Source organism: Triturus cristatus, chromosome 7 (assembly GCF_964204655.1).
Source record: "Triturus cristatus chromosome 7, aTriCri1.1, whole genome shotgun sequence".
NCBI lineage: Eukaryota > Metazoa > Chordata > Amphibia > Caudata > Salamandridae > Triturus > Triturus cristatus.
Window position 1 is genome coordinate 225,872,966 of NC_140590.1, and position 26,588 is coordinate 225,899,553.

General features: G+C 45.7%; 1 protein-coding gene across 1 annotated transcript in view; it reads left to right on the plus strand.

Annotated features, from left to right (window-relative positions):
- The window catches only part of LOC146809271 (alpha-tectorin-like), a 324,857-nt gene that overhangs the window by 23,837 nt on the left and 274,432 nt on the right, over window positions 1-26,588 (plus strand). Inside the window, exon 3 of the mRNA XM_085616088.1 lies at window positions 3,044-3,070. Coding sequence (XP_085472214.1) covers window positions 3,044-3,070 — 27 coding nt within the window. The remainder of the gene's footprint in view (window positions 1-3,043; window positions 3,071-26,588) is intronic.

Sequence of the window (26,588 nt, forward strand, 5' to 3'; positions counted from 1 at the left end):
GCAGCATGGTGACCGCGGCAATCTGCTTCCTCGATGTCTGACCATTTCTTTTATCCAAAAATACTGTCATTTTTGTGGTGCTAACTTAGGTAGACACCTTCCATCTGGAATACCTGCATCTTAAAAGGCCCCTGGCTGTGTTCCCTTCCATGCTGCAGGTAGTCGTCCTGCTTAACACCAGCAAAAGGCAGGTGTAAAATCCCTGGTGCTAGCGCAGGTTATCCCCTGTTTTTGCTTCGCTTCGCAGAGCTGGCTGTTCGTTGTGAATGTGGTGTTGTGGTTTTCTCGTTTGTTTTTGCACAGGAACACCTACTCTGCATCTCATTAGTGTTAGTTGGTGGTATCCACCTTGGAGATAAATTTGGGGGCAGTTATCGCGGGAATACTGGTGTTGTCTGCAGTTTGCACCAGCTTGTGAATGGGGTGTTAATTCTATCACCACTTTTGATGCGGGGTTAATTCGGAGATAAATCCTTGTGAATATGCCCCAAAATGTACTAATGTGTCTAAGACACATTTAGCGATTTCCAATGAGTTCGCAAATGATCTGCCTCATCAATATTCATGAGACCGGTCGCAATTTGCGACCCATTGGGAAAGGGTTGCAATCAAAGGGATGGTGGCCTGCTGGGGACAGCAGACCACCACGTCTGTTCTTGCTTTTTAGGTCTCGCCTGACCCAGTGCATGCGCTGGTCTGGCGAGATGTATTGAGAGGGCTCCATAAAGTGCTACCAGGCCAGCCTAGACCTACAGTGCATGTGCGCGGGCACGCGCGCCGCGTTTGGCTGCGATTACTTTCACTTTCGCGGCCGCTTTGATGTTTGATCGCGATCACGATCACTTTTGCGGCCGCTTGGCATAGCCAATAGGTCTCGCTTTTGGGACCTTATAAGTCTTTAGTTTTGCAACTGTTGCATGGCTAAACACTTATAAGATCCCAAAGGCAAGACCTATTGGCTATGCCAATGCTTTTTAAATAAGGCAACATTTTTTTTTCAAATGCAGCCCATTTTCCTTAAAGTAAAACGGGATGCATTTAAAAGAAAGGAATGAAAAGTTTTCGTTCAATTTTTTAAGGGCAGGCATGCGTTCGTGGGACCACTGCCTGTCCTTAAAATTATTTTCGCACACATCGACAAAGGGGATCGGGTCCCCGGGGGACACTTTTCCATTTGTGACTGGCTTACCGTCTACATGAAGTACGTGGTAACTGCGATTGTTTTGTGACCCCATTTGCGATCGCAAAACAATCATACATCCCCCTGCAACTTGCTATTAGGAAGGGACGCCCGCCCTTGGCACGCCCCTTCCTAATATCAACTTGCAAACCCTATTTTGCGAGTCAGTAGCAGGTTATCGCACAATAGGGTTTGGAGATACTACAACCCTTTTTAATGGTCGCATATAGCCAGATTTTCCATTTGTGACCGCTAGAAACGGACGTACATCTGGCCCATGAAGGCTTACTGCTAGGACATGTATGTTTATGTGTACTAGTTACAGCTGGTATTCGCTCTGCTTAGAATTGGTGTCAGTTTCTATTCTTACAGGGCACATTAGCTCAAAAAGCCATTTTAATGGTATACCTATAATATAGATAGTAGTACTGCTGCTGGTGCACATGATGAACACCCTGTGTATGCATAACAACACCTTTACAAAGGCACTATCTATGTTCAAAGCCCACTTAACCAAAAAGCTATTTTATCAAATCCCCTGGTCACAAAGATATGAAAATAAACAATTAGTGAGTCATCAACAGCCTCAAGTGTTAGAAAGGAGAGCTGGTACTCGAGGAAAGAAGAGGAAGAACGTAAGATAGAAAAGATGCAGAGAAAAGGAGGTAAAGGGAGCAAAGCATAAGAGAGAAAAAGGAAGGATAGAAAGAGATGAGAGGAAAGAATAATCAGATATACAAATGGATTATTGGTCTAATGTTTATAGTAACACATGTTCAACAACACACTTACTTTCTGTCTCGGCTCACTGAAGACTACTTTTCAGCTCAGGCCCAGGCTGGGTTGGTGTGACCGGACTGGCATGCAAGAGTGAGACCGGAAGTTGGCGAGGTGAGTGGGACAAGATTAGGTGCTGCTCAGGCCTGACAGGTTTGGTGATCCCAGCTGCTCTGCTGTTTAAGGAAAGGCAGGCTGATGGACGCTGGCTGTTGTGCTGGGCAGAAGGAGAAGGGTGCCTCAGACTTCAGCGGTCGTGCAGTGGCTGTGCGCATCTGAACTGCAGCAATCGCTCGCATACAGCATCGATAGGTCTGTGCACCTCCAACAGGGAAAGAAAGGACATGCGGTGCCAGTTCAGCTCTGAGCCTATGCCCATGCCAGTTTGGACTCCTACAGAAGATGAGATGTGCGCATCGGACGCCTCAGCCTCTCACAGTGTTTCTGTCTGAGACGGTGATATTAAATGACGGACTCATATGGCTATAATCTCGCCCATGCTGCCACCTGCGAGACATGTCATGCAGGGATAGAGAGTCAGAGAAACAGCACATACAATTGCAACAAATGTGGATCCTATTTAGGGGGTTGTGTATGTTTTGACTGTCCAAATGGACATAATCATTTAATGTTAGTAATTAGATAGAAAAACGTGTACATGGGACATTTAACACAAGCAAAAGACCCAGGCATTGAAGTAATAAGGCCTACAGCATAATTCAGTAGTTAGACTAACAAACATACATTATGGCACCATACTCACACATAGAACCGTTTCACTGGTGACATATGTACATACACAATTGTAATGTTACCTTTTAATTGTAATAATACAAGTTCAATTTTCACTGTATGGCTACTTCTGCATAATACTGCATTTCTTACATTTACAAGCAAAAAAAATCTAACAGTGGTCCTGCTTTGCACCAAATTTATGAGGCGATTTACCTAGTGTATGAGCCTAAATATCCTTACAGAGGCGTTTTTTTTCTGTATCTCCTTCATGTCTCAGCCAATGTTATCCAGTTTTGTGTCTTGATGTGTGCGTTAGAACAATGCGTTAACTTTTCTTCCTTCTTTTTACAGCATGTCTCAAACTATCCGCTGCTCAAAGTAAGTACTGGACCCCATTATTTAAAGAAAACTTATAACCCTTCACATCACAGAAGGCACTTTTAAAATGTTACCCTATTTTCATCAGTGGGTATCTGCATTAGTGAATTATAAAACCACAGCAAACACTACGAAAGACAAACAAAATGTGACCTTCAAAGTTACTATTGCTAAATTTAATTTTATGATAATTATCAGCTGTTAAATCAATTCCACTCAATCAGCGTTGCCACAAGTCCATATTATAATTATTGCAGAATTTTGATCAATTTATTGATTTCATTATGAAAAGTTGCCCTTGCTTCATCTGCATTGCTCTTGTTTGATATGTACCTCGCTGATCCAAGTGGTCCACAAGTGGTAAAATGGGCATGTATCCCAAAGTTATAAACAGCCATTGAGGTCTAGATACTAATATTAAACTTTTCTTGCCTGTTTATGTAGTGGCAGCATGTTAATGATAGCATTATCAGTTTATAGATGTGGGATGAATTCCATCATATGTGTTTTTCTTTATCTTTTATTTTGACTTTGTCCCCATAGTCTTTGGTAATTTTAGTGCATCTTCTCATTATTTTGAACCTATTTGTGAAGCAGCGATCAGAACAGACAGACATCTTATTTTGCCACAAATAGCTTAGCACGATCACCTGAAAACAGGGGCTTAGCTTCAAAAGGGGCGATTGGGATGTTACACCCTCCTAATAAATGTATCATTTAATAAATAGCTGGGTACATAAGGTTTCAGTCAGGTGTGGTAAGTTGATTTTCGGATTTCACCATTTAAATTTTAAATATTCACTCAGACAAAACGCACACTCACACACTCCTCAGTGTTTTGTCTTAAAACATAGTTAATTTACAAAATACTGTGTCCCTTTCTGTACAAAAACAATCATGCCAAAAAGGCAGACACCCTTGCACCATGGTGCCTGAATTGAAACTAGGCACCAATTTGTGCGCCGGCACAGGCAGAAAGGACAGAAATGCACCATATCTCGTAAATTCAGTTCAAGGGCAGCACAGTAAAAAGACTTGCGGCGCTGCCCTACCCCAATTTTTTGTCAATAAAGCTCCTTTGTTTTAAGTACCCCCCCCCTTTCCACTGACCCTCCACCCCCTCATGCACTGCTTCTCAAGTAATGATTAACATTGAAATGCAGTGTGATTGTCACAATCTTTGAAGCTTACACACACCCAGTCTTACTGACCGAGCTACGCCACTGCCTGAAAAACACAGATTGATGTCACAATGTTTGGTGTCTCCTTTCTGCATCCTGGATTTACTTCAAATGATTCCCAATCACTCTCCAATATCAAGCATCTGTAAGGAATATGGCCGCTGGAACGTCGAGCCTCTAAGAGGCTCTGGCTTAGAATAATTTTTTAAGTCTATATCCCTGTATTAGCCGGCCTCCGCTGCCCTACAGTAACAGGGAAGCTTTCTACTTACCCTCTGCAAACTTCTGAGCAGTTTGATTGCCAGTTTATTGCCAAAGCAGAGCCTGTTTGATTGCCCTGGACTTGTCTCCTCAAGACCTCTGCCCGGCTCTGGACAAGGCGAACCCCAGATGAGTGACCAAGGTAGACACCCTGGTGGCTGGACAGTCCTGCCTACATTTGTATTCCACAGTCCAGAGGCTGATTGCAGAGTGGTCGGTGCCACAGGCATTACACCTCTCTGCTAACTCAAGATATACAGAAGCCTGCCATCTTGGAGAAATGATTGAGGATGTCCCATCACCCGTCATAACCTGAACTACTAACGCTGCTGGTCACCCCATATGAATCTGGCTCAGCTGAACCCCAGCAACGCTGCTGTCACTGGTACTATGCATACGCCAACCCCCTGCCTGCAAAGATCTGGGCTGATTGGCTTACTAAGGCAGGAGGAGACCTCCATCTTGCTTATGTACCGACCGTCATCTCCAGACCTTGGGCTCTGTCGCTGCCGCCTGAGCATTATGGATCGACACTCTAGCCTGAGGGGAACACTGTCCATGATATCCAGCTGAAAGCCCTGAGGGATTTGTCTCCATCCAACCTCCAAACCAGGTCACTAAACTGGGTTAAGGATGAGGGTGTTAATCACATAGAGGACTAAAGTTCTATGGCTGAGAGACACACTTCTGCCATCACCTTTGGTATGTCTCTTCATGATACTGTTCACCCATTGAAGTGACAAATGCTTCTTACTACAACTCTATAAAAAATGTATAGTATCGCACTCCATCCAAAACATTCGACGGAGAGGGAGTTGCATAGGTTAATACCAATTGTTCTTCCTGCATCAAGTAAACTCTTAAACCTAGCGGGTCTGAATTCGGCTGGTCTGCGATTGTGAGCCTCAATCTTGGGTAATTCCATTTGTTAAACTGACATCAATTAAACTCTTGCTCCCATCGATTCGAACATGGTCTATACTGTTGTAAAGAAAAGCCAGATTAGAACAAGCATTTGCAATACAATAGGTCTCAAATTTACAAGAGTGCAAGCTCAAACTTTTCTGAATGCAAGACATACTTCATTGCAAAGAAGCGGCCACCATTGTCCCGGCTGCTTGGAAAGTGAAAGAATGCACGGCGCAGTGAATGCAAGGAAAGTCCATTGTGCCTGCAGTAGGGAAAAACCCATTCAAGAAAATAGTGCTAAATAAAACATACCATGTCGCTACAGAAGTAAAAAGGCCAGCCGCCATGGAGGTTTCAAATGAAGACAAGGCAGTACTAAGTAGGGACTAACAAGGCGATTAAGGAATCAGAAGCCAGCATTTACGAAGGGCAACGGCACAAACCAATGAAAAGTATGGGCGGGGAGTGGGCGGAGCTTCAAATCCCTAACTCAATACAGCATGCCTCACAGAGCAGTGCATGCGTGCTGCATCTAGGCCCGACCTAATAAATGAGTTCACACATTGGATTGGCATTAATATTTGCTTTTGTATGTTTTCTTCTTTGGGGGGGGGTGGATCAGTCCTACACAGCCCCCCTCCCACCCACTGGCCAGCTCGAACATTTGTTTATTAATGTTTCCCTGCTTCAAGTTTTTTTGATTTTTTAATTATTATTGGAGCCCAACAGCTGCAAAGTGCTGCTATGCCGTGAGGTACATGTATAAGCTCTCCACTGCCTACTTGAAGAGAGTGTTGATGACGTGCTAATGATTCTCTAGTTTTTGCTCAACTCCAATCCCCACACCGCTCAGGGCACCCAAACACAATGGGGCTCGACAGGGAGCGCCCGAGCGCTGGCTTGTGGTCAGGAGAAGGCTCTGAGGTGAGCTCACTTTCTTGCTCTGCTCCCTGCAGTTTCACAGACCATGGCCCCTGTGCTGCACCAAGGTGCAGCCTGGCATGGACTGTGCCATCGATGTGTGTCTGTGGGTCAGTGTGCCCATACACACTGACGCACTGCAGAATTGTAGTGGGTGTTATTCGTCTCTGCAGATCATCATTTAAAGCAATATCTCACATACCAAAAGCTCTTAGACTGCTTGACAAGGGTAAGTCAAGTACCTGTGAAAGACAAGCAGTGTGTAAGGCCACATGGCCTCCGCTGTAGTTCTCCTCTCTCCTTTACTTCCACAAAATCTGCAAGTCTGCACATGACCGGTTCTTCCTCATTACCTGTAACCCTGTACATGGTCTCTCCTATGTGCCTCCGTAGCCGAGTGCAGCACTGACCAGGTAAAGATTGGCATCTTTCACATACACACACCACACACACACACATCACCGTCCCTACATCTGCACATGTCACTCTGTTAATGCATATACACTCATTGACATCACATTATGCAACATATATGTAATGAGTCAGCGGTCTAGCTGACTGCTCCTGCCCGCGCCGAAAGTGTTACACCCACGCGCTCATGCCAAAAGGCGGAGCGTGTTAAATAAAAGGAGGCATGACCGCACGAGGTCACTCGGCGCCTAAGCATTAATTGGTGCGGTGTCCTAATTATTGCGCTCAGCCGCGGTGCGCCTCGCAGCGTAATCAGGTCGCTTGAAGAGCACAGAGCTTTTTACATTGGTGACGAGGAGCAGAGCCAGATCCACGCTCCAACTCCTTACAGCGGCACAGCTGTTGAGTTCAAAGGGACAGTGTACGAAGACCAGAAAGACATATCAGCTGAGGGCCGGCCCGGGGAGCACATGATCGATGGTGGCAGTGCTGCTGAAACAACTCTGACAGCGCACACTGCTCAAAGAAAGACACAGGTGGTTTCCCAGGCCCCCACCTCCCTAGCACTAAGCTGCAGCTGCTACCGGCATACCAGCAGACCCCCTACACAGGCCAGAGTCGCTACCAGTAAGGCTCAGTCACGTGGTCGGCTGACCAGACACCACATAGCGCAAGGCCCATGCAAATGAGCCCCAAGCGGCCATCTGAGCCACGCCTGTGCAGGCGAGGGAGGGCGATCCTGAATAGCCAGGCGTAGCAGCAGTACAGCCACAAGAAGCCCAGCAGACCCATACCACGTGGGGCGGAGTCATAGCCTCAATACATAATGGGTGGCAACGCAGAAGAGAACCAAGCTCCAGTCTGCAAAGTCACGCAGCTCCCTCCCACGGGTGTCCTACCTCCGTTTAGTGAGGCGGCTGATCCCACCACTGCGTCCCCAGGTGGAAGACATGGCTCGGCGGTCTTGAGAACTATTTCATAGCCACCAGGGAAGCAGACATGATTATCAAGAGGTCGCTCCTACTCCATTACGCTGGGGAAGAGGTGTACTTACTCTTCAAACATCTCCCAGATGTCTGACCTCCAAATGACTATGAGGCAGTGGTGGCAGTGCTCAATGCGCACTTTGACCCCCAAATGAACCCGGACTTTAAGCGGTTCAAGTTGAGACAGGCCAGGCAACGGGAAGGGGAATTCATCGACACCTTTCATGCAAGGCTGAGGGAGCTAGCCAGCACACACCTAGTGGAAAGAGCAGCCTAAGAATTCGGAGCCCAGCTCATCAAGGGAATACACAGCAAGGTGCGGCGCGGGCTCATCCTATGACAACCGGACATACCATTGAATGACATACTGGTCATGGCCAGGTCACACAACCTGTCAGCAGCTCGCGCAGACGATAAAGACCTAGCATTGACACGCACGACCGAAAAGAGCACCACCATCAAAGTAGAGCGAGCTGATGCAGTCAAGACACGTGACGGAAGCAACAGGCCAAAAGACTGTTTGTCCCAGAACCCAAGAGGCCAGTGTGGAAACTGGGGGCACGAGGACCCCCCCCCCCGAGTACTGCCTGACCCAGGGGAAAACTTGCATGAACTATTGCATTCCAAATCACTTCACGTTAGTATGCAGGAGGAAAGCCCCGAAGAAAGACGGACGACGAGCACCACTCGTGCGAAAGATGGTGCGACAGCTCTCAAGTGTCTCCCCTGCATCCTCCCACGGAGGAATGAAAAGTGAGCGAACCACCTACCAAACGGATGACACATCCCCGGAAGAGGACGAAGGAGAGACACACTTAATCTCTTTCGCGCAGGCTCTCAAAAAGGCCTCAACCCACATGCATCGTGCAAATTGCTGGATCCGAAGTCAGTGCAGTGATTGACACCGGTACATCGGTTAATGTCATGGGGGTTCAGCAGTATAATCGGTTGAGAGCCAAACCGGAACTCAGGCCCTCCAAGACAAAGATCTTTGTGTATGGGAGCGAGGCACCCCTGCCCCTTAAGGGCAAGATGACCTTGCCCATATGGTCCGAAGACAATGATATCATCATGGATGTCCACGTCATAAATCAAGAGGCTGACACCCTACTAAGCAGACACGCAGCGGAAGCCTCGGGCTGGTGACGTTCGCGAGAAGTGTGCAAACGGACCAAACAAAAGAGCTACTTAACCAATTTGCAGTCTGTTCAAAGGACTGGGACGGATCAAGAAAGCTCCAATCAAGCTGCACATTGACCAATCTGTCACCCCGACAGCCCTAAGACACAGGAGGATCCCTTTTTCACCTTAGGCCGCTAGGAGAACAGGAGCTACAAAAGCTCGAAGACCAAAGGGTAATTGAGGAGGTCTCTGGACCTACGCCATTGGTATCCCCCATGGTAATTGAGGAAAAACCCCGACAGCCAGGAAAGATCAGGCTGTGCATAGATATGTGCCTCCCCAATAAGGCCATCCGGCGCGAATGCCACATCACGCCAACGATGGATGATATCGTGGCCGACCTCAACGGTTCCCGGTGGTTTTCCAAGTTGGACCTGAATGCCGGCTACCACCAGCTTTTACTGGCGAATGAAAGCCGCTACATCACTACGTTAAGTACCCACCTGGGACTGCGGAGATATAAATGCCTCGACTTCGGCATCTCATCAGCAGCCGAGGTATTCTAAGATGCTATAAAGGAGATCCTGACCGGTTTGTCGGGAGTACTGAATATAAGTGATGACATCCTCATCCACTCAAGAACTGTGGAGGAGCATTACCAACACCTAAGAGCCACGTTGAAGCGACTCCAGAAGCACGAGGTCACCCTCCACAGGGAGAAATGCCTATTCTTCCAGAAGCAAATAGAGTTCTTCGGATACACTTTCAACCAGGAAGGAATCCAAGTGGATCCGCAAAAGTCCCAGGTGATCAAGGACACCCAAGCTCCCCTGACTGTATCAGAAATACAGGGCTTCCTGGGGATGGCCATGTTCTGTGGCCGATTCATTCCCGACCTGGCCACCATCGCGGAGCCCCTCCGGAACCTCACACGCGCCGATGTCATGTGGCAATGGGGGAATCCTGAAGAGACAGCGTTCCAAAAAATCAAGAACACTCTCCTTGACCACACCACGCTAGTGTATTTTGACCCAGCGAAGCAAACAGAAATACTGGTTGATGCCAGCCCTGTGGGCCTCGGGGCTGTTCTCACTCAAGAACTGGAACCAGGAAGGTGGGCCGCCCTTGCCTACGTCAGCAAGGCGCTATCCCCCACTGAAAGGCGCTATGCGCAAATGGAGAGAGAGGCTTTAGCCATCCAGTGGGCATGCCGCCATTTCCATCTGTACATCTGCAGACAACCCTTCTGCGTCATCACGGACCACCAGCCATTAGCGCCTCTATTCAAAGGGTCAGCACCACATCCGCCATCGCGAATTGAGCGATGGGTCATTGGACTACAACAGTATGAGGTGGACGTGGAGTACCGGCCCAGGGCCAAAAACTCCGCTGATTTCCTCTTGAGGCACCCCAGCCCACAAGGAGGTGAGGAGGAAGAACCAAACAAAGAAGTACTAGAGGCACATTTGAACATGATTTCCACCATCACCTGCCCAAAGGCACTAACACTTAAAGATGTGGCCGCCGCAGCAGAAGGGGATGCCGTCATAACCAAGGTCCGAGCTATGGTCCAAGGGGGGCATTGGCACCACTTCCTGCAGTCCGCTAACACCTGGTAAGGCCCAGAGAAAGAAAGTCTCATGCAGATGTGGAGGATCAGGGATGAACTGAGTGCAACCCAGGGCGGAATTCTGCTGAGAGGTGCCCGAATCATCCTCCCGGCAGCCCTACAACGCCAGGCAACACAGCTGGCTCACGGGGGACACCAAGGTGTGGAGAAAATGAAAGCCAGCATGAGGGAAAAAGTCTGGTTTCCAGGTCTGGAGACTCTAGTCAAAGAAACAGTAAGGAAGTGACCCGCCTGACAGTTGACAAGTGCTTCAGAAAGACCTGCGCCTGTCCAGACAGAAGAACACGGAAAAGTCCCATGGCAGAAAGTTAGTCTTGACTTGGGAGTTTCCCTGATGGCCAAACAACCCTGGCCCTCATCGACAGCTACTCCAAATACCCTATCGTAGAAGTCATCAGGTCCACTGCCTTCTCCCAGGTCGCCCCAGTGTTTGAGAAGATCTTCGCAATGTTCGGGTGTCCAGGAGAAATTAAAAGCGACAACAGCCCCCCGTTCCATGAATTCCTGCAACACCATGGGGTACGACACCGGCGCATCACCCCACAGTGGCCCCAAGCCAACCGGAAGATTGAAAGATTTATGAGGACTCTCAACAAGGCCCTCCGCATATTGGTAACCGAGAACGTGGACCCCGAAAGACACCTGAAGATGTTACTCCGAGAGTAACGGAGCGCCCCTTACAGCACCACACGTCAAGTTCCGTGGTCATTCATTTTCAACGGTGTCCGTCGTTACACCCTCCCCATCTGCCCCAGGTGGTCGCCACCCCCCTATGACGAGGAGGACACCATGGGGCGGAGACTAAAGCAAAATATGACTGCCAGCCGAACAAGGAGAGGTACAGAGAGGAGACACAGTCATATTTAAATAAATATATCTTTATTGAATTTTATTTATACAAACATGAAACATCGCATATATCATGCATATACTAGAAGAAAACTTCTGACATGTTATAGACTTGCATAGGCAGGTATGTGACACATTTAAGAAACAGTGTGTCCGATACAGTTATACTTTATACGTTATCAGAGCAAAACAATGCATAGTGTGCCCGTATTTACTTCTTGTTTCCCCTAGTCTCTAATGTTGTCTCACATTGTGGTCATGCGATTAACACTTGTGATATCCTTCCCCTTTGATATTTGACTTGGGGACAATGCGGTTTTTGGGGATGGTGTATCGCTTCGTTAGTGCTGTAAGTCAGTTTACTATTGACGATTCTCAATCCAACAGATATATTTTTGAAAAAAACTAAACAAACAAAAACCATGAACTGGGGAGGGAAAAATGACAATTATTAAATTACTAATAGGATGACAAAAGAACATTTTACAAATAAAAAGGGGTGGGGAAACTACCATCTAATATAGATTGTGGTTGGATTGGAGTGTGTGCATAGCCATAAGCATGCTCAGCCCGATGGTTTATCAGATATGATGCCAGGGGGGGGTCGAAAATGGCGCCATTACAAAGCTGTGGCTAGGCGCGAGAGGAGACACAGTCATACTTAAGGACAGGAGGCCAGGGGGAAATTCCGGACCCGATTTGAACCGGGTCAGTGGTCAGTGTAAAGGGAACCATGATAACAGCTGAGAAAGGAGGAGAAAACGTGACACGCAACATCTCATGGTTTAAAAAGGTGCCGGATCCCTCCACCGAAGAAAGCGCAGACGGGGCCCCAGACACATGGGAAGACGTTGGGGCACGACAGGAAGAGCCCTGCAAAAGTCACGGCACGACCACCGCCAGTCACACCCCATGAGGGGATGCCCAAAGGGACCCCGGAGGTGGCCTCAGTGCCCAGAGTGCCAGAGTCTCCATCCAGTACCCGAGGCTGCCACACCAGGTATTGACTGAGGAGAAACCCTCACCCGAGCACACGCCTGAAGGACTTTGCCTGCCAAGTAAGTGATCCGCGGAGCCCCTGGGGTAGAAAAGAAGGACCGAGAGGGGATGGGATGTAATGAGTCAGGGGTCTAGCTGACTGCTCCAGCTCGTGCCAGAAGTGTTAAACCCACGCGCTCACGCCGGAAGGCGGAGCACATTGAATAAAAGGGAGCGTACACGCACGAGGTCACTCTGCGCCCAAGCATTAATGGGTGTGTTGTCCTAATTATTGCGCTCAGCCACAGCTGACCTTGCAGTGTAATTAAGGCGCTTGAAGAGCACGGAGCTCTTTATAATATATCCACTTATTTTTTATTCTGATTAGTTCACCCCAGGTTCTATGCGCATCTTTGTTTTCCTTAGAAAAAGAAAGGGTGAAACATGCAAGTACGCTCCAAAGTGAGGGGAAATTCACTTCTCTGAGAATGCAGAATTCTCAATGTTTCGGAAAAAGCAGTGTGACATTCATCACCGCACACTGGCATAATTTCATTCTCTGATGCACAAACTGAGCCCAACATAGCTTCCTGCTAACATAAAACACATGTGCATGCACGCACACACACATGCTCACATGTGCACACACATGGACGCGCTCGCTGGCACACTGCTGCTGATTGTGCTGTAACCATGCTGTGCACCTGAAACCTTCAGTGCTACGTTTTGTTAGTGAAAGTTGACAAAGGCATTTCCACTGTCTGAGGTCCGAACAATTGGTTCCCTCATTATGTGGAGCAGGTGCTGAAGGGTACTAAAAGTCATGACTAATGTGGCAGCTTTCAAACTGGAATTATCTAATTTTCAAACACTTTCAGACCTTATCATCATCATGTCATCTGTATTTGGTTTAACAAAAGAAACCATAAACCACAGTAAAATCCATCACGTCATCAACATGTTAAGAGTTACTCCAGGGAAAGCAGAGTAATGATTTCCTCTGATGAAAAATCATTCCATCGGTGGACCAGGGATTATTCTATTTTACTACTGCAATTATTGGTTGTAATCAACCAAAGCGCATTTGTAAATCAGTTACAAGCGGAGTAGGAGAAGTAACCAGGGGGCATATCAACAAGGGCTTCATTTCTGCTTTTTTGGCTTTAAAAGCCAAAAAAGCAGAGATAAAACTAGCAACCTATCAACAACAGGGTGCTAACATGCAAATTGGCATGGTAGCACCCTTTTAATCTACGCTTCCCCTTGCATCTCTAATGAGATGCAAAGGAGGCGTTCCAGAGTAAAATAATAGGAGAAATGTCGCTAAGCGACATTTCTCCTATTATCAAGAATATCGCTAACCCTGTTAGAGACAAAAAAAGCAGCGCTAACCTCGGTTAACGCTGCTTTTTTATGTCTGGTATTTTTCTGACTTAGCCAATATCCTATGGAAGGAGGATATCATGGCTACGTTTGTCTGTCCCTATCAACAAGCTAACGTGAGATTATCGCTGGGTTTCCAGCAAAAATCTCACGTTAGCCACTTAGCATGAGGATTTTTATCGCTATTGAGATAAGCGTTGCTAATAGCACGCTATCTCAGCGATAAAAATCCACGCTAGCCGGCGATAATTATCCTAGCGCTAAGTGTGCTATTGATGTTGTTGTTGTTGATATGCCCCCAGGCGATAATTATCGCTCAGCGCTCTTAGCGTGAGGATAATTATCGCCGGGTAACGTGGATTTTTATCGCTGAGATAGCGTGATATTAGCAACGCTTATCTCCTCAGCGATAAAAATCCTCACGCTAAATGCCTAACGTGAGATTATCGCTGGAAACCCAGCGATAATCTCACGTAGTGTGGCGTTCGCTTGTTGATAGGGACAGACAAACTTAGCCATGATATCCACCTTCCATAGGATATCATGGCTAAGTCAGTCCTGAAGCAGGCGTAAGGAATGTAGCGATAACAGGGGTTATCGCTACTTTTCCTGACGCTATGCTTCATAGCGTGGGGCTTGATGATAGGAGAAATGTTGCTTAGCGACATTTCTCCTGTCATGTTAAGTCAGGAGCGCCCACTTTGGATCTCATTAGAGATGCAAAGCTGGGCGTTAGGAATCCCGACGCTAAAGCAAGGTTTCACGAGTTAGCGTGGCCTTGCTAATTAGGCGATAAAATTATCGCCGCTTTTCGGCCGAAAACGGCCGCAAAAGCGGCGATAATTTTTTATCGCCAGCTTGTAAATTTGCCCCCAGGACACTTAAACAGTAGATAAAATGTACATGAGTGTTTCGCAGGTAGGTATAAACAGGTGTCGTTACAGGGTAGCATGCTGCGAGCAGTGTATATTGTTGTGGCACAGTTCTCTACTGCAACAAGCATTGCGGCAAGCGGTGACAATAAACATTTAAAAGGACAAAGATAAAGGGAAAGGAATGCAGCACAACTGGTTTGAAAGCAGTTGTACTTCCAATTTTTTTTGTTATCAAATAGTGACCTAGTGAGTAATTTGCTGGCTTGATCGTGTGCACGCCCCATTCTGTTGTCTTTTGTATTTTCTATTGTGACTTCCAAGGAGAAAAAGTTGGCAGCACGCTGGGAGAGATGATCCCTTGTAGAGAGGTGGTTATTGAAAAGGTACTGACACCCTTAGGGGAAAAGTTGAAACTTGACCTGCTTTGAGAGTGAAACCAGCAGAGCTAAATTTCTGAGCAGAGCTCTAAAAAGAAATTTGAAACGGGAATTGTATTCATTATAATTGTCGTACTACAATGGCCATAACACACTGGAATAGGATACTGTATGAAATTAGGCAGTGCAAGATGAACTGTATGGCATGACTACATCATTTATAGAAGCTAAGAGTACACCAATAAGTGAATTGCAGGTCTGATCGCGCGCGTGCACTATTCTGGTTTTTTTCGGATAATATTTTACTTACATTCTAAAACCTGCCATAAATAATCGACACCACCATCACACATCAGTCAGCACACACCAGATTTAGTCACAGTATTACATATTGGAGACAGTAGGAGGGCAACATTTTATCTATTTGTTTGCATCAAATATCCAGGCTTCTATTGTTAATAGCTGTAATCACTTTTGATCAAACATTGCTTTGGGGGAGGTGATGCATCGGTTCCTTACTGCTGCGCAGGGGAGGTGATACGTTGGTTCCTTACCCAAGAGGAGGTGATGCACCTGTTTCTTACTGTGTGGGGAGGTGATGCATTGGTTTCTTACTGCGCCCCCCAACTATGTGACAGACCTGCCACCTCTATGCGATGCATGATGATCTGGGATGATGCGTGGGTTGTTGCAGCTGCACAGCGGGGCTTGCTTTGGGATCGGTGCAGTGATCTCGGACTTCGGTTTACCCGATGTTGCGTGCACCGTTTTTTCAAGCCACTGGCAGGCGCTGCATCGGTTTCTTCGGCGAAGCATCAGAAACAGGTACTGATGCGTTGCTCTTTTTGTAGTTCCGTTGCTTTTCCAGCTCCTAACAGCCAGAAAACCTCCAGAGGCCCAGAACAGCTACTGGCAGGTCAGAACTCCCAGCAAGGATGTTCACGGGAGCTGGGGGTGAAGTCTTTGTGTCCCTGAGACTTCAGAACAGGTAGCAAGATCTTCTTCAAACCCTCTGATATCTTCCTCAAGCAGGGGACACAGTACACAGCAAAGTCATTTTCCCTTTCCTTGGCAGAAAGTAGTCACTGCAGGCCAACCAACCCCAGACAGCAAACAACACAGGGGTAGTCTTCCTCCTCAGATTCTCCAGCTCTTCTCCTTGGCAAAGGTTCCTCCTGATTCCCAGAAGTGATCTTTGAAGTCTTTTCTATATCGGAGACTTCCAACAGGAGGCAAGCTCAACTTCAATCCCTTGGAGAAAACTCTAAAATCAGGATGATGAAAGCACAGTCCAGTCCTTTCCCTGCCCAAGATGAAAGCAATCACTGCAGGCCAACCCCAACAGCACACAGCACAGGACATTACTCCTCCTCTAGCTTTCCTGGTTCTTCTTCCTAGCAGGTTCCTTAGTTCAGCAGTAATCTAAATTTCTGGGGTCTGGTCTTTGTTCTCTTGGTGCAGAGAGGCTCTGTGCTCAGTCAAAACAAGTTCTGTCCTCTCTGGTGCAGCTGCCTGGTGGGAGGTGGAGAAAGCATTGTCCTAGGTAGACAGGGCCTATTCAGGTGCTAGTGAAAACTCCTCCTGCTACTCTGAATACAGCCCAGGTATATTCAGACCACCCCTGACTCATTCAGGAAAGACAGGACACACATCAACCCCCTGAACCCTGGTGGCTGTCTGAGAGAATGCACTTCCCCAGCCCCTGTCACTCCAAAGCCAGTCAATCCACAAACCAGCGGCACACGGGATGGCTAAGCAAGAAAATACCTACTTTCTAAAAGTGGTATTTTCACACACAGAACATAAAAATCATCTTTACTAAAAGATGCTGTGAGAAGGTCGCCTGATATATGCTGTCCACTAGTTCTAGTGGGCACCTTGTATCAGTCAAAACAACCCCTTATGGTGATAGGTTAAAGACAACCTTTATTGAAAGCTATCCTAGTGGTAGCTATGGAGAGCAGCCTTCAGGCTAAGTCTTGAAGGAATGTAGAGCAGCTTGTTTTACCAGTCTATAATCTCTTGAATGATCAAATGAAAGGACAACCACACCAGGTATATATTCAAAATATATGTATTTAAGATAAAACACGCCCCTCTAGTCTCTTTATGAGACTGGAGTTCGAAGTAAATAGTTCACAAGTGAGCAAGCATCAATAATAGCACAAATACACGTTTGGGCCCTAGGGGCGCACCAAACCATATACCAAAAAAGTGGTATAAGAACCACGACTGGGATGGACACTAGGCCTATAGCCTGTAGAATCGCTGGGACCCCAAGGAATCACCAAAGGTAGTGATACAGGGGACCCACAGGGACTGTGTGCAGTGTATAAACACGACCGCGGGTTCCCGTTATCTTCTGTGTGTGGTAAATAATTTAATTACCGGGACTGAATTTGATACAGAAAATTAATAAACATAGCTCAGTAAAATAAGAGGCAGAATCCGTGGTATAAGAGGTTCGGAATGGGCTTTATTCCAATGGACAATTCGAATTGTTGACCTCAGGTTCCATCACCACGGAGGTTCAGGAAGTGAAGTACAATACATTATTGACAAGTAATCATTTTTATAGAACATACATTACAATGAAACAGATGCAGGAGGCGTAACAATTGATAGCAAAGATAAAATCCTACATGCGTAACTGAAAGGGGCGTAATTGGGTGTAACAAAGAAACGTCATTGGTTGTGATGTCACAAATGGGTGGATCTATGAATTAATTTCGCAATGTCAGCAGAAATACTTGGCAGAGATGCGCGCACAGCAGCATGACGTGTGATTGACGTGCAACTAGGGGGTGAAGGGGACTTGACATTTAGCTCTACATGTGGAGACAAGAAGTCTGGGGGGTCAAGTCAACCTAATACCAAATCATATCTAACATCCTATGTTTAAAGAACTATGTTATCCCCAAAGGAAGGACTCTTGGACAAAATCTATTCTATACTGACTGTGTGTGCGTGCACAAGCGTCTAAGTGTCTACATGAGGTGCAAGGGGCAGAAATCTTCCATGGTAACAGGACTATGAATTACTTGCATGAAGGCAGAGAAGCCGGGCCCTTTGCTCAGTAGCTGAAAGAAATGTTTACTTAAACTACTAGACAGGAATGCATCGGCTGAGGAACGAAGCAGATAACTTGAAGGTGAAATACAGTTTTTGGCAGGCAGGCAGACCGGCCGAGTCAGGCACCGTTAGCCGCACAGGGAGTAGGACAAAGTTCATGGATACAGATACGAGCTCAGACTGGAGCTGTCAGAGGTAGAAAGCAGGGAAAGGCTTGATGGCAGAATCAGGGCCTACTCGCCTGAACTGCAAAAATGGAGTAACTGAGCCATACAAAGTCGGTGGCCTTTCGTACTTAGGAATCGAATATCCAGCCCATTCATGGCGGATCTGAAAGAGGACATGTTGACGGTGGACACATATGTATTTGCGTCTTCATAACTGGAACTGGAGGGAACATACATGTATTTGTAGCATGTACATGAAACCGTTGGGGTCCAAGCTAGGGGACATAACTGATCATAAAAATCCATATTTCCACATTCCCTCCTTGTCCCCTACTTGCCCATTAAGAGATATCAATCTTCATTAATCCATTGATCTGTTCATATAGCATCATTTGTTCTTCCTTCTTCTTTCGGGATCTTGAGTGAAAACCTTGATGTGGAATACACGATGTGGCACACAGACCACAAATCGCTGGTCCACATTGCAGGCATAAGCAGCAACTGAATAGTATAAGAAGGCCAATACCTAGGAAGGATAGAACTCTCCATCCCCAGGCTGATAACACGCTCCAAAACCACCCGGACCAAGTCCAAGTGCCTGGATTCTGGTGTATCTGGCTCACAATCTTATGAAGGCGGGTTATAGCTTTATATACAGATGGCGAATCTTCTGGTATGAATACGCAGCAGCTTGATCCGATGACCCTACAAGCTCCGCCCCTATCGGCCAGGATGACGTCAAGGACAAGACGATTTTGAAGAACAACAATCCTCATCGCAGACTGCTCCTCTGTCAAGTTGCCTAAGGCGGAAATAGTTTCATTCACTACGGCTTCAAGAGTCCTAGTTAGTCTACGTATTAGCTTACTATTGGTAACTGTACCTATATAGGGAAAGAGGCCTTTATTAAAATCTACATACTTTTCCCATGCCGTCTCAGTGTAATCGACAATTGGGAGATCTCTCCGTTCTCTATTGTGTACTAAATGAATATTTCTATGATAATCAGGAGGAGCTAGGAAAACAGGTGGCAAAAGGAATGCAATGTAACAGGTACCATCCCAATCTAGAGGCAGACGTATATATGCAGTCTGACCACATACGAAGTAGGAATGGCGAGAAGCTCTAAATGAAGACTTGCCTTGATCACTGAATTCTATTACAGTAGTGCATCTACTATGGCCCATATGTGTGGAACCATTCTTTCTTACACACAATTCACCCTTAGCTGGGAACACTGACATGGCAGGCAAAATTGTTGCAGCTTCGGATTCAACATTCAGAATCATGAGATTAAGTGTAAAATTACCTAATCCATATACTTCTTTTTCTAGATCAGTTCCTGTTCTTTTGGGACGACCCTCCTTGTCAGGGTAGCAGACTTTGAGTAAAACTAGGTTCAGATTTCCCCATACCCAATTGTCTTGATAAACTGCTGTGTTTGAATCTAAAGAATTGATTAAACTAAACCATGCTCCACAGGAGCCATTGTGTGTAAACGGATATGGAAAGAGGGGCAGAACTCCCTTATAATTCTGATAGGGAGGGAGTCGACCACATATCCAACAATTTGTAGCATTACTAGTCTGATGGGAATGATGTAACATACTAATGAAAGTGTTATTGCGCAGCGCAAATCTATAGGACAATTCATGTGGGGGTAGTTCACTAAAAGAATGTTCAGCAGTAACATTGTAGACATGTTTAGAAATAGGATGATATATGTGCAACAATATACTTGCAGTGATTATTATAAGACTTAAGAAAAACAAAATTAATAACGTCACTGTACAATGACTACGCAGTGATTTACAGTACGCATGTCGTTTCAACATTTTTCGGGTTCTTTCTCTATTCAGGTCTAAGGGATACATGTCAGAGACAAATTCAACCGCTTCACCTTGGAGAGGACTTAAACAATCAAATTGTCTGACTTATTAGACCTCAGTTTTAATTTATATAGTTCCTGGGTACTTGGTTCAACCAAAGGGAGCTTTGAGTCAATAGGTGAAGACACACGAGGTGTGGTATTTACATCCGATGGTAGTCCATGAAATTTCTTGATATGACTTGAATGCACCCAGCCTTTTCGGCCCTCGATCTTCACGGCTGTCCTTGTGGTGAGCAGCACCAATTGTGGCGATTTCCACCTAGGATCCAGCTGAGTCTTCCGGTCAAAGTTCCTCACCAGCACTAGGTCCCCGGGAACTACGTCATGGGGTTTCACCTCAGTGTTGTCAGGAAAGGCTGCAGCTACCTGTGAACGACAAGATTGTAGTGCAGACATCAAGGAAGCCAGGTAATCTGTCAGCATATTACAGTCAACATCAGTTATTTTACGGGGTATAGGCGTCCCCCACATATTCGGTGGTCTTCCAAAGATCACCTCATAAGGGGATAGCCCTGTTCGAGAGTGCGCTACCATTCTCATGTAAAAGAGTGCAACTGGTAAAGCTACTACCCAATCGACACCTTTCTCTCTACATATTTTGGACAATCTGATTTTCAGAGTTTGATTATGTCGTTCCACGAGACCTGCTGCCTCGGGGTGTCGGACACAATGAAACTTCCACTGATATCCTAGCAAAAGTGAAACATGTTTCATCAGTTCGGATGAGAACGGCTGGCCGTTATCTGAATAGACAACACGTGGTAAACCGTACCGTGGGAAGAACTCTCGAACTAGCTGCTTGGCAGTAGTCGGGGCAGTGTAATCTGAGACTGGGTACGCTTCGGTCCAACGGGAAAGAGCGCAGACAACTACGAGAACATATTTGAATCCTCGACATTGTTCCATCTGGATATAATCCATCTGGAGGACTTCAAAAGGGTGATCAGGAGGCTGAAATCCACCCTGTTCTACGGGGATGCTTTTACCTGGGTTAAACTGACAACATATCATACAGGTACGGACTTTTTGCTTAGCTGCTGCTCGTAAATGTTTGTTGAACCAAATGTGTTGAATGCTGTCTAGCATAGCTTTCTCTCCTAGATGCGCTGGACTGTGTATTGTATTTATGATAACTTGGACCATAGAGTCAGGAAGAAACCATACAGATTTCTCCTTCGTCATCCATCCCTGGTCCGTTTGGATCCCTCCTAATTCAGTCCATTTCTTTATCTCGTCTGGTGTAGCATGTGTCTGTATATCAATTACGTCAAGAGCGGGATCCTTAATCGTCATACAATGTGTTGGTGTCTGGACTATTGTCTTTGTCATGTCGGATGTGCGAGTTTGAGCAGTCTGTTTAGCTGTTCTGTCAGCTAACTCATTGCCTTGAGAAATGACATCAGTAACTTTCGTATGAGCTTTGCATTTCATAATAGATATTGCAGTGGGTAGATGTATAGCGTCTAACAGAGCATGAATGAGGGATCCGTGCTGAATGTGGGCACCATGAGAAGTTAAATAACCTCTCTCTCGCCACAGCACGCCGAAGTCATGTACAACTCCGAATGCATAACGTGAGTCAGTGTATATGTTGACTTTCTTATTTGTGGCTTGGATACAGGCTTGCGTCAGAGCAGTAAGCTCTGCTGCTTGAGCTGACAAGGTATTTATACAGTTTGTTTCAATAACTTCAGTATCTGTTGTGACTGCATACGCGGCCACTAAATCTCCTGTACTTGTTCTCATACATGAACCGTCTACATACAACGTCAGGTCTGGATCTAACAATGGGACATCTGTCAAGTCTTGTCTGGGTTTCGTCGTGATTGTAATAACTTCAATACAATCATGAGCTAGTGGGTCTGTTCCGATTACAGGTAAAAGTGTGGCAGGATTCAATGTATTACAGCGTCTGATTTCTATATGTGGCTGAAACAATGTTAATTCGTACCCTGTAAGTCTTGCTATGGTCAAGTGTTGTGTTTGCGTTCGGTTCACAAGAACCTCTACTGCATGCGGTACTTGTACTGTCAATGGATGTCCTAACACTATGGCATCGCTTTGTCTGATTGCTAAAGCTGTTGCTGCCACTGATTTCAGGCACGCAGGCAAAGCCTGAGCTACGGAATCTAATGTACTAGAGAAATAGGCACATGGTTTGCGTGATCCTGCTTGCTCCTGAGTAAGTACTGACAAGGCAGTACCTTCTCGTTCTGTAACAAAGAGTGTAAAATGTTTCCTGTAACATGGTGTTGCTAAAACAGGTGCTTGACATAGAGCTTTCTTTAAGCTTTCAAAAGCTAGTGTGTGTTCCTGAGTCCAAGGGAGGACAGTCGATGTGGCCGCCTCCTGTGTTGTCAACTGAATGAGTGGTTTTGCTAAAAATGCATATTGAGGGATCCACTGCCTACAATATGAAGTGAGGCCTATAAAAGCCTGCACCTCCTTTTGTGTCTTGGGTATTGGCATGTTAGCAATTAACTGAATGCGGTCGGGTGTAAGCTGCCTTCCCTCCTTGGACAGCGAGTGTCCAAGATAAACAACTCGCTGGACACAGAATTGCAGCTTAGAAGGGGACACCTTGTGCCCCTTTTCGGCTAGAAATTGTAAAACCGTCAGTGATGCTTTTTCACATTCAGGTTCGCTTCGGGCGGTGATCAGCAGATCATCGACATATTGAAGCAATGCAGTGTTTACTGGCATGTGTATACTGTCAAGTTCTCGTTTCAGTGCTTGGCTATAGATGCTAGGGCTTTCTGTAAATCCTTGAGGTGCGCGTGTGAATTTAAAACTTCGTCCATTTAAACTAAATCCGAACAAGTATTGGCTTTCCGGATCTATTGGGACGCTGAAAAAGGCATTCTTGAGATCAATTACAGTAAAGAATGTTGCTTTTGAATCAATGGCTGTCAGTAATGACGAGATATCGGGGACCACAGGGAATTGTGGCACAATGCATTTGTTTAATTCGCGCAGATCAATAACCAATCGATATACTGGCGGGGCTTTTGGATCAGTTCGTTTAAGAATCGGAATTATCGGGGAATTACATACATTGGAGTCGGTTTCCACAACCACTCCTTGGGCAATAAGCTCGTCAATGATTTGCAGTAAGGCCACTACAGCATCTGGTGGTAACTTGTATTGTCGCATTCGTGGTAGTACCACTCCTGCCTTTAGTGTGACTCGATATGGTGTAATGTTCATGCAACCAACATCAGTAGGGCCTTGTGCCCATAAATGTGTGGGTAAAGTCTGCAGTCGGTGATCCATGTCTCGGGATACATAGTGACCTTTGAAATCTCGTAAAAACAATCTTACTCCTTCCGGAGAACAACATATTATCGCTCCTAGAGCTTTCAATGTTTTTATACCTAACAAGTTTTCTGGGCATGATTTAGTAAGCAATAAATCTGTAGTTCGTGTCAAGGGTCCAATCGTAAGTGGAAGAGGCTGTGATACTTCATTAACAATCGATTTTCCTGAAAAACCAAGGGAAATATTCTGTGAGCCTGAGAGGGGTGCCCCTGGAACTTCACTACGTTTTATGGTTGTTCGACTTGCCCCTGTGTCAAGTAAAAATTTTCTATCTTGGCCTAATAATTCACTGTGCACATAAGGTCCTTCTTGATCTACAGGGACCTCGATAAGGGGTAAGTCAACTTCCTTCTCTAGGCTACTTCATGCGTATCGTTGATACTCAGGATATTCATACTGTGCGGTCTGGTACATTTGTCGTGTCGTGGTTTGTGTGGCAGCAACAGGCAGCGCTGGTGCAGCTGGCACAAACTGTATAGACTGTTGCGGAGCTGGCATGGACTGTTGCGGAGCTGGCATGGACTGTGCATGCTGCGGGGCTCCTTGTTCATTCTGATCCTGTCTAGGTGGCCGTGGTCTTTCCTTTGCAATACCTATGGCGATATTACGTTTCAGGACTGGACAATCGTGTACGTAATGACCTGGCTGTTTACAATAGTTGCATGTCCCTTTTACAGGAACTGCTGAATCTCCGGACTGTGTCACACCCTTTTTGTGACCGTCAGTTGGAACTGTCTGGGAGACTAGCATTTTCATTTTCGTGTCTTTCATACGTCTTTGTTCATGTTCTTGTTCCTCTCTAATTCTATTGTGATGATACTGTAACATTTGTAACATTTGTGATGGGGTGTTACCTTGCCAGGTACTCTCGAATTTCAATACTCTATTCTTCACTTGGGGCAAGGAGTTTTCAACTAATTTTGTCACAAACAGATGTGGATATGACTCACTACTTGCTTTTATGCCACTATTTATACCAAAACATCTTTCGAATCGGGCATAGAAATCACTGGTGTCTTCATCTTGTTTTTGTTTACAGGCTGATATTGCACCCCAATCTTCCTTTTTCGTAGTTAATAAACGTGGCAGTACCTGCACTAGTAAACCTGGTAGTGCTTTAATTTTATCCCCAAGCCCTGCCCCTGCAGTTCGGGCCTTTTCTTCTGCTTCTAATGCTGTCCAGTCTATCTTTTGGTCTCCCACTTCCCACTCTTTTTCCTTAAGTTTTTCATAAATGCCAGCGGGCATTAATACCTTTAATATTGTCATAATGTCGGGATAGGTATACTCTCCCATGAGTAACATGTCTTTAATTTCTCGGTGGAAACCCGCTGGGTCTTTGTCATGACTTGGTACCACTTTCTTCATTTCTAACAATTCTATTTTAGATATGGGCGTATATACAAATACACGTTTAAACTCATTGTCCTCGCCTTTTATTGGGTGCACTTCTCGCAAGGGATTCTGTCTATCCATGTAATACGTCGTTCTTTCCTTGATGGGTAGTGAGACCTGTTCTGGGCATACAAAAAGAATGTACTGCTTTCTGGATTCTAGTATTTCTCTAATTAACTTAGTACCTGAACCTCTCCATCTATTCGTGAGTAATTCAGTTAATATATCAGGTAAGGGACCAGGATCGGAATGTTGGTTCTTATATAATATAAGGAGTTGTTGAATCATATAAATTCCAGCTAAACGCTGTTCATCTGGGGTGAGATTCAAAAACGTGTGTGCGACTGTATCATCACCATATTTTCCGGGACTGTCAATCCAGTGAACGGCTGACCTGGCTAATTCTTGTTCATCCATAGAATCGAGTAGGTGATAACCCCTTCGTTCTCGGAGTAATTTGTCAGCGGCTTGGAACGAATGTTCGGGAGACCTTATATTTATTATAGGTGTTGGATAAGTCCTGTTATTATCTGGACATATCGGACGTATCGGATCAGTAAAACATCCAGTATTTTTACAAGATCTTCCTCTACCTACATAGGCTATAGTTTCTGACTGTCTTGTGGGTAATTCTAATTCTCCCTCTTCGTTTTGCTCAAACTGGTCTACCTCCAATCTCTCTTCATGTATTCGTTCTATTTCTTTACGGATCTTTCGGCACATGGCTACTATACATGATTGCCTATCATGTTTCCCCTCTGATATATTCTGGCTCCATCTCGTAAGAATTTGCATTACTTCCGGATTTACCCCCGGTCGGTCTTGATTTCTGATCACACAATTTATGAGGAAACGTAACAGTTCCCCCTGTATCTCCACTTTCTGGTATTCCATAGCTCTGTTAATACATTCAGAATCTCGCCCTGTTTGGACAAAATGATATATATTATCTAGATGCATAGTCATTCCTGGTAGCTTCCCTAAATACATCGCAGCTCGTCTGATACGCAATGATGCCAGGATCATTTCGTCCTCTTTGCCGGGCACAGGGTCATATCTACAATCTACTAGAAGTTCCTTAAGCGTGCGGGAATTGATAAGTTTGGGCGTACGTGGATGTGCTGATTCTTGAAAGGTAAGCTTATTTATTCTGGGTGGCGTAGAAAAATCCAAGGTAGCACCTCCGGTAGCCCCATCTGGGGTACTGGGCGCGAAAGGATTCGTTGATCGTGATACAGCAACTATAGGTGTGGGCACAGCTGTAGAAACGGCTGTGGGAACAGATATAGAAACAGATGTGCTTGCCGGAGCTTGTGTCGGAGTTTGTTGTTGCAAAGGTACAGACACAGGGTCTTGACGTTGAAACCCCCCAGCAGACGGTCTATGTGGTGCGGGGTCAGCATACTCGGGAGCTGCGTCATCTAAATATGAGGAAAGGAAAACATCTTCTGCGGTTCTGGGATGCCCCTTTGGATGTGCTTTTATTGGAAACAATGGGGGTGGCAAGTCTTTTGGTATCTCCGGAGTAGCCTTAGGTAATCCTTCGGCCAGAAGGGGATACATACCATTCATAAGGGCATTTCTTTGTCGGTCTACCTGTTCTGATTTTACTCGTGTACCTTCTTCAATTAACAGATTTTCTCGAACTTTATTTGAATTTTCCTTACTTTTCTCTTCCTGTCTGAGTGCTTTTTCTGTACGTCTATGGGATTCTTTACGCCATAACTCAACGGCGTCTTTCTGCGACTGTCTAGCTTTCCTTTTCCATAACTCTTCCTCTACTTTCATGATG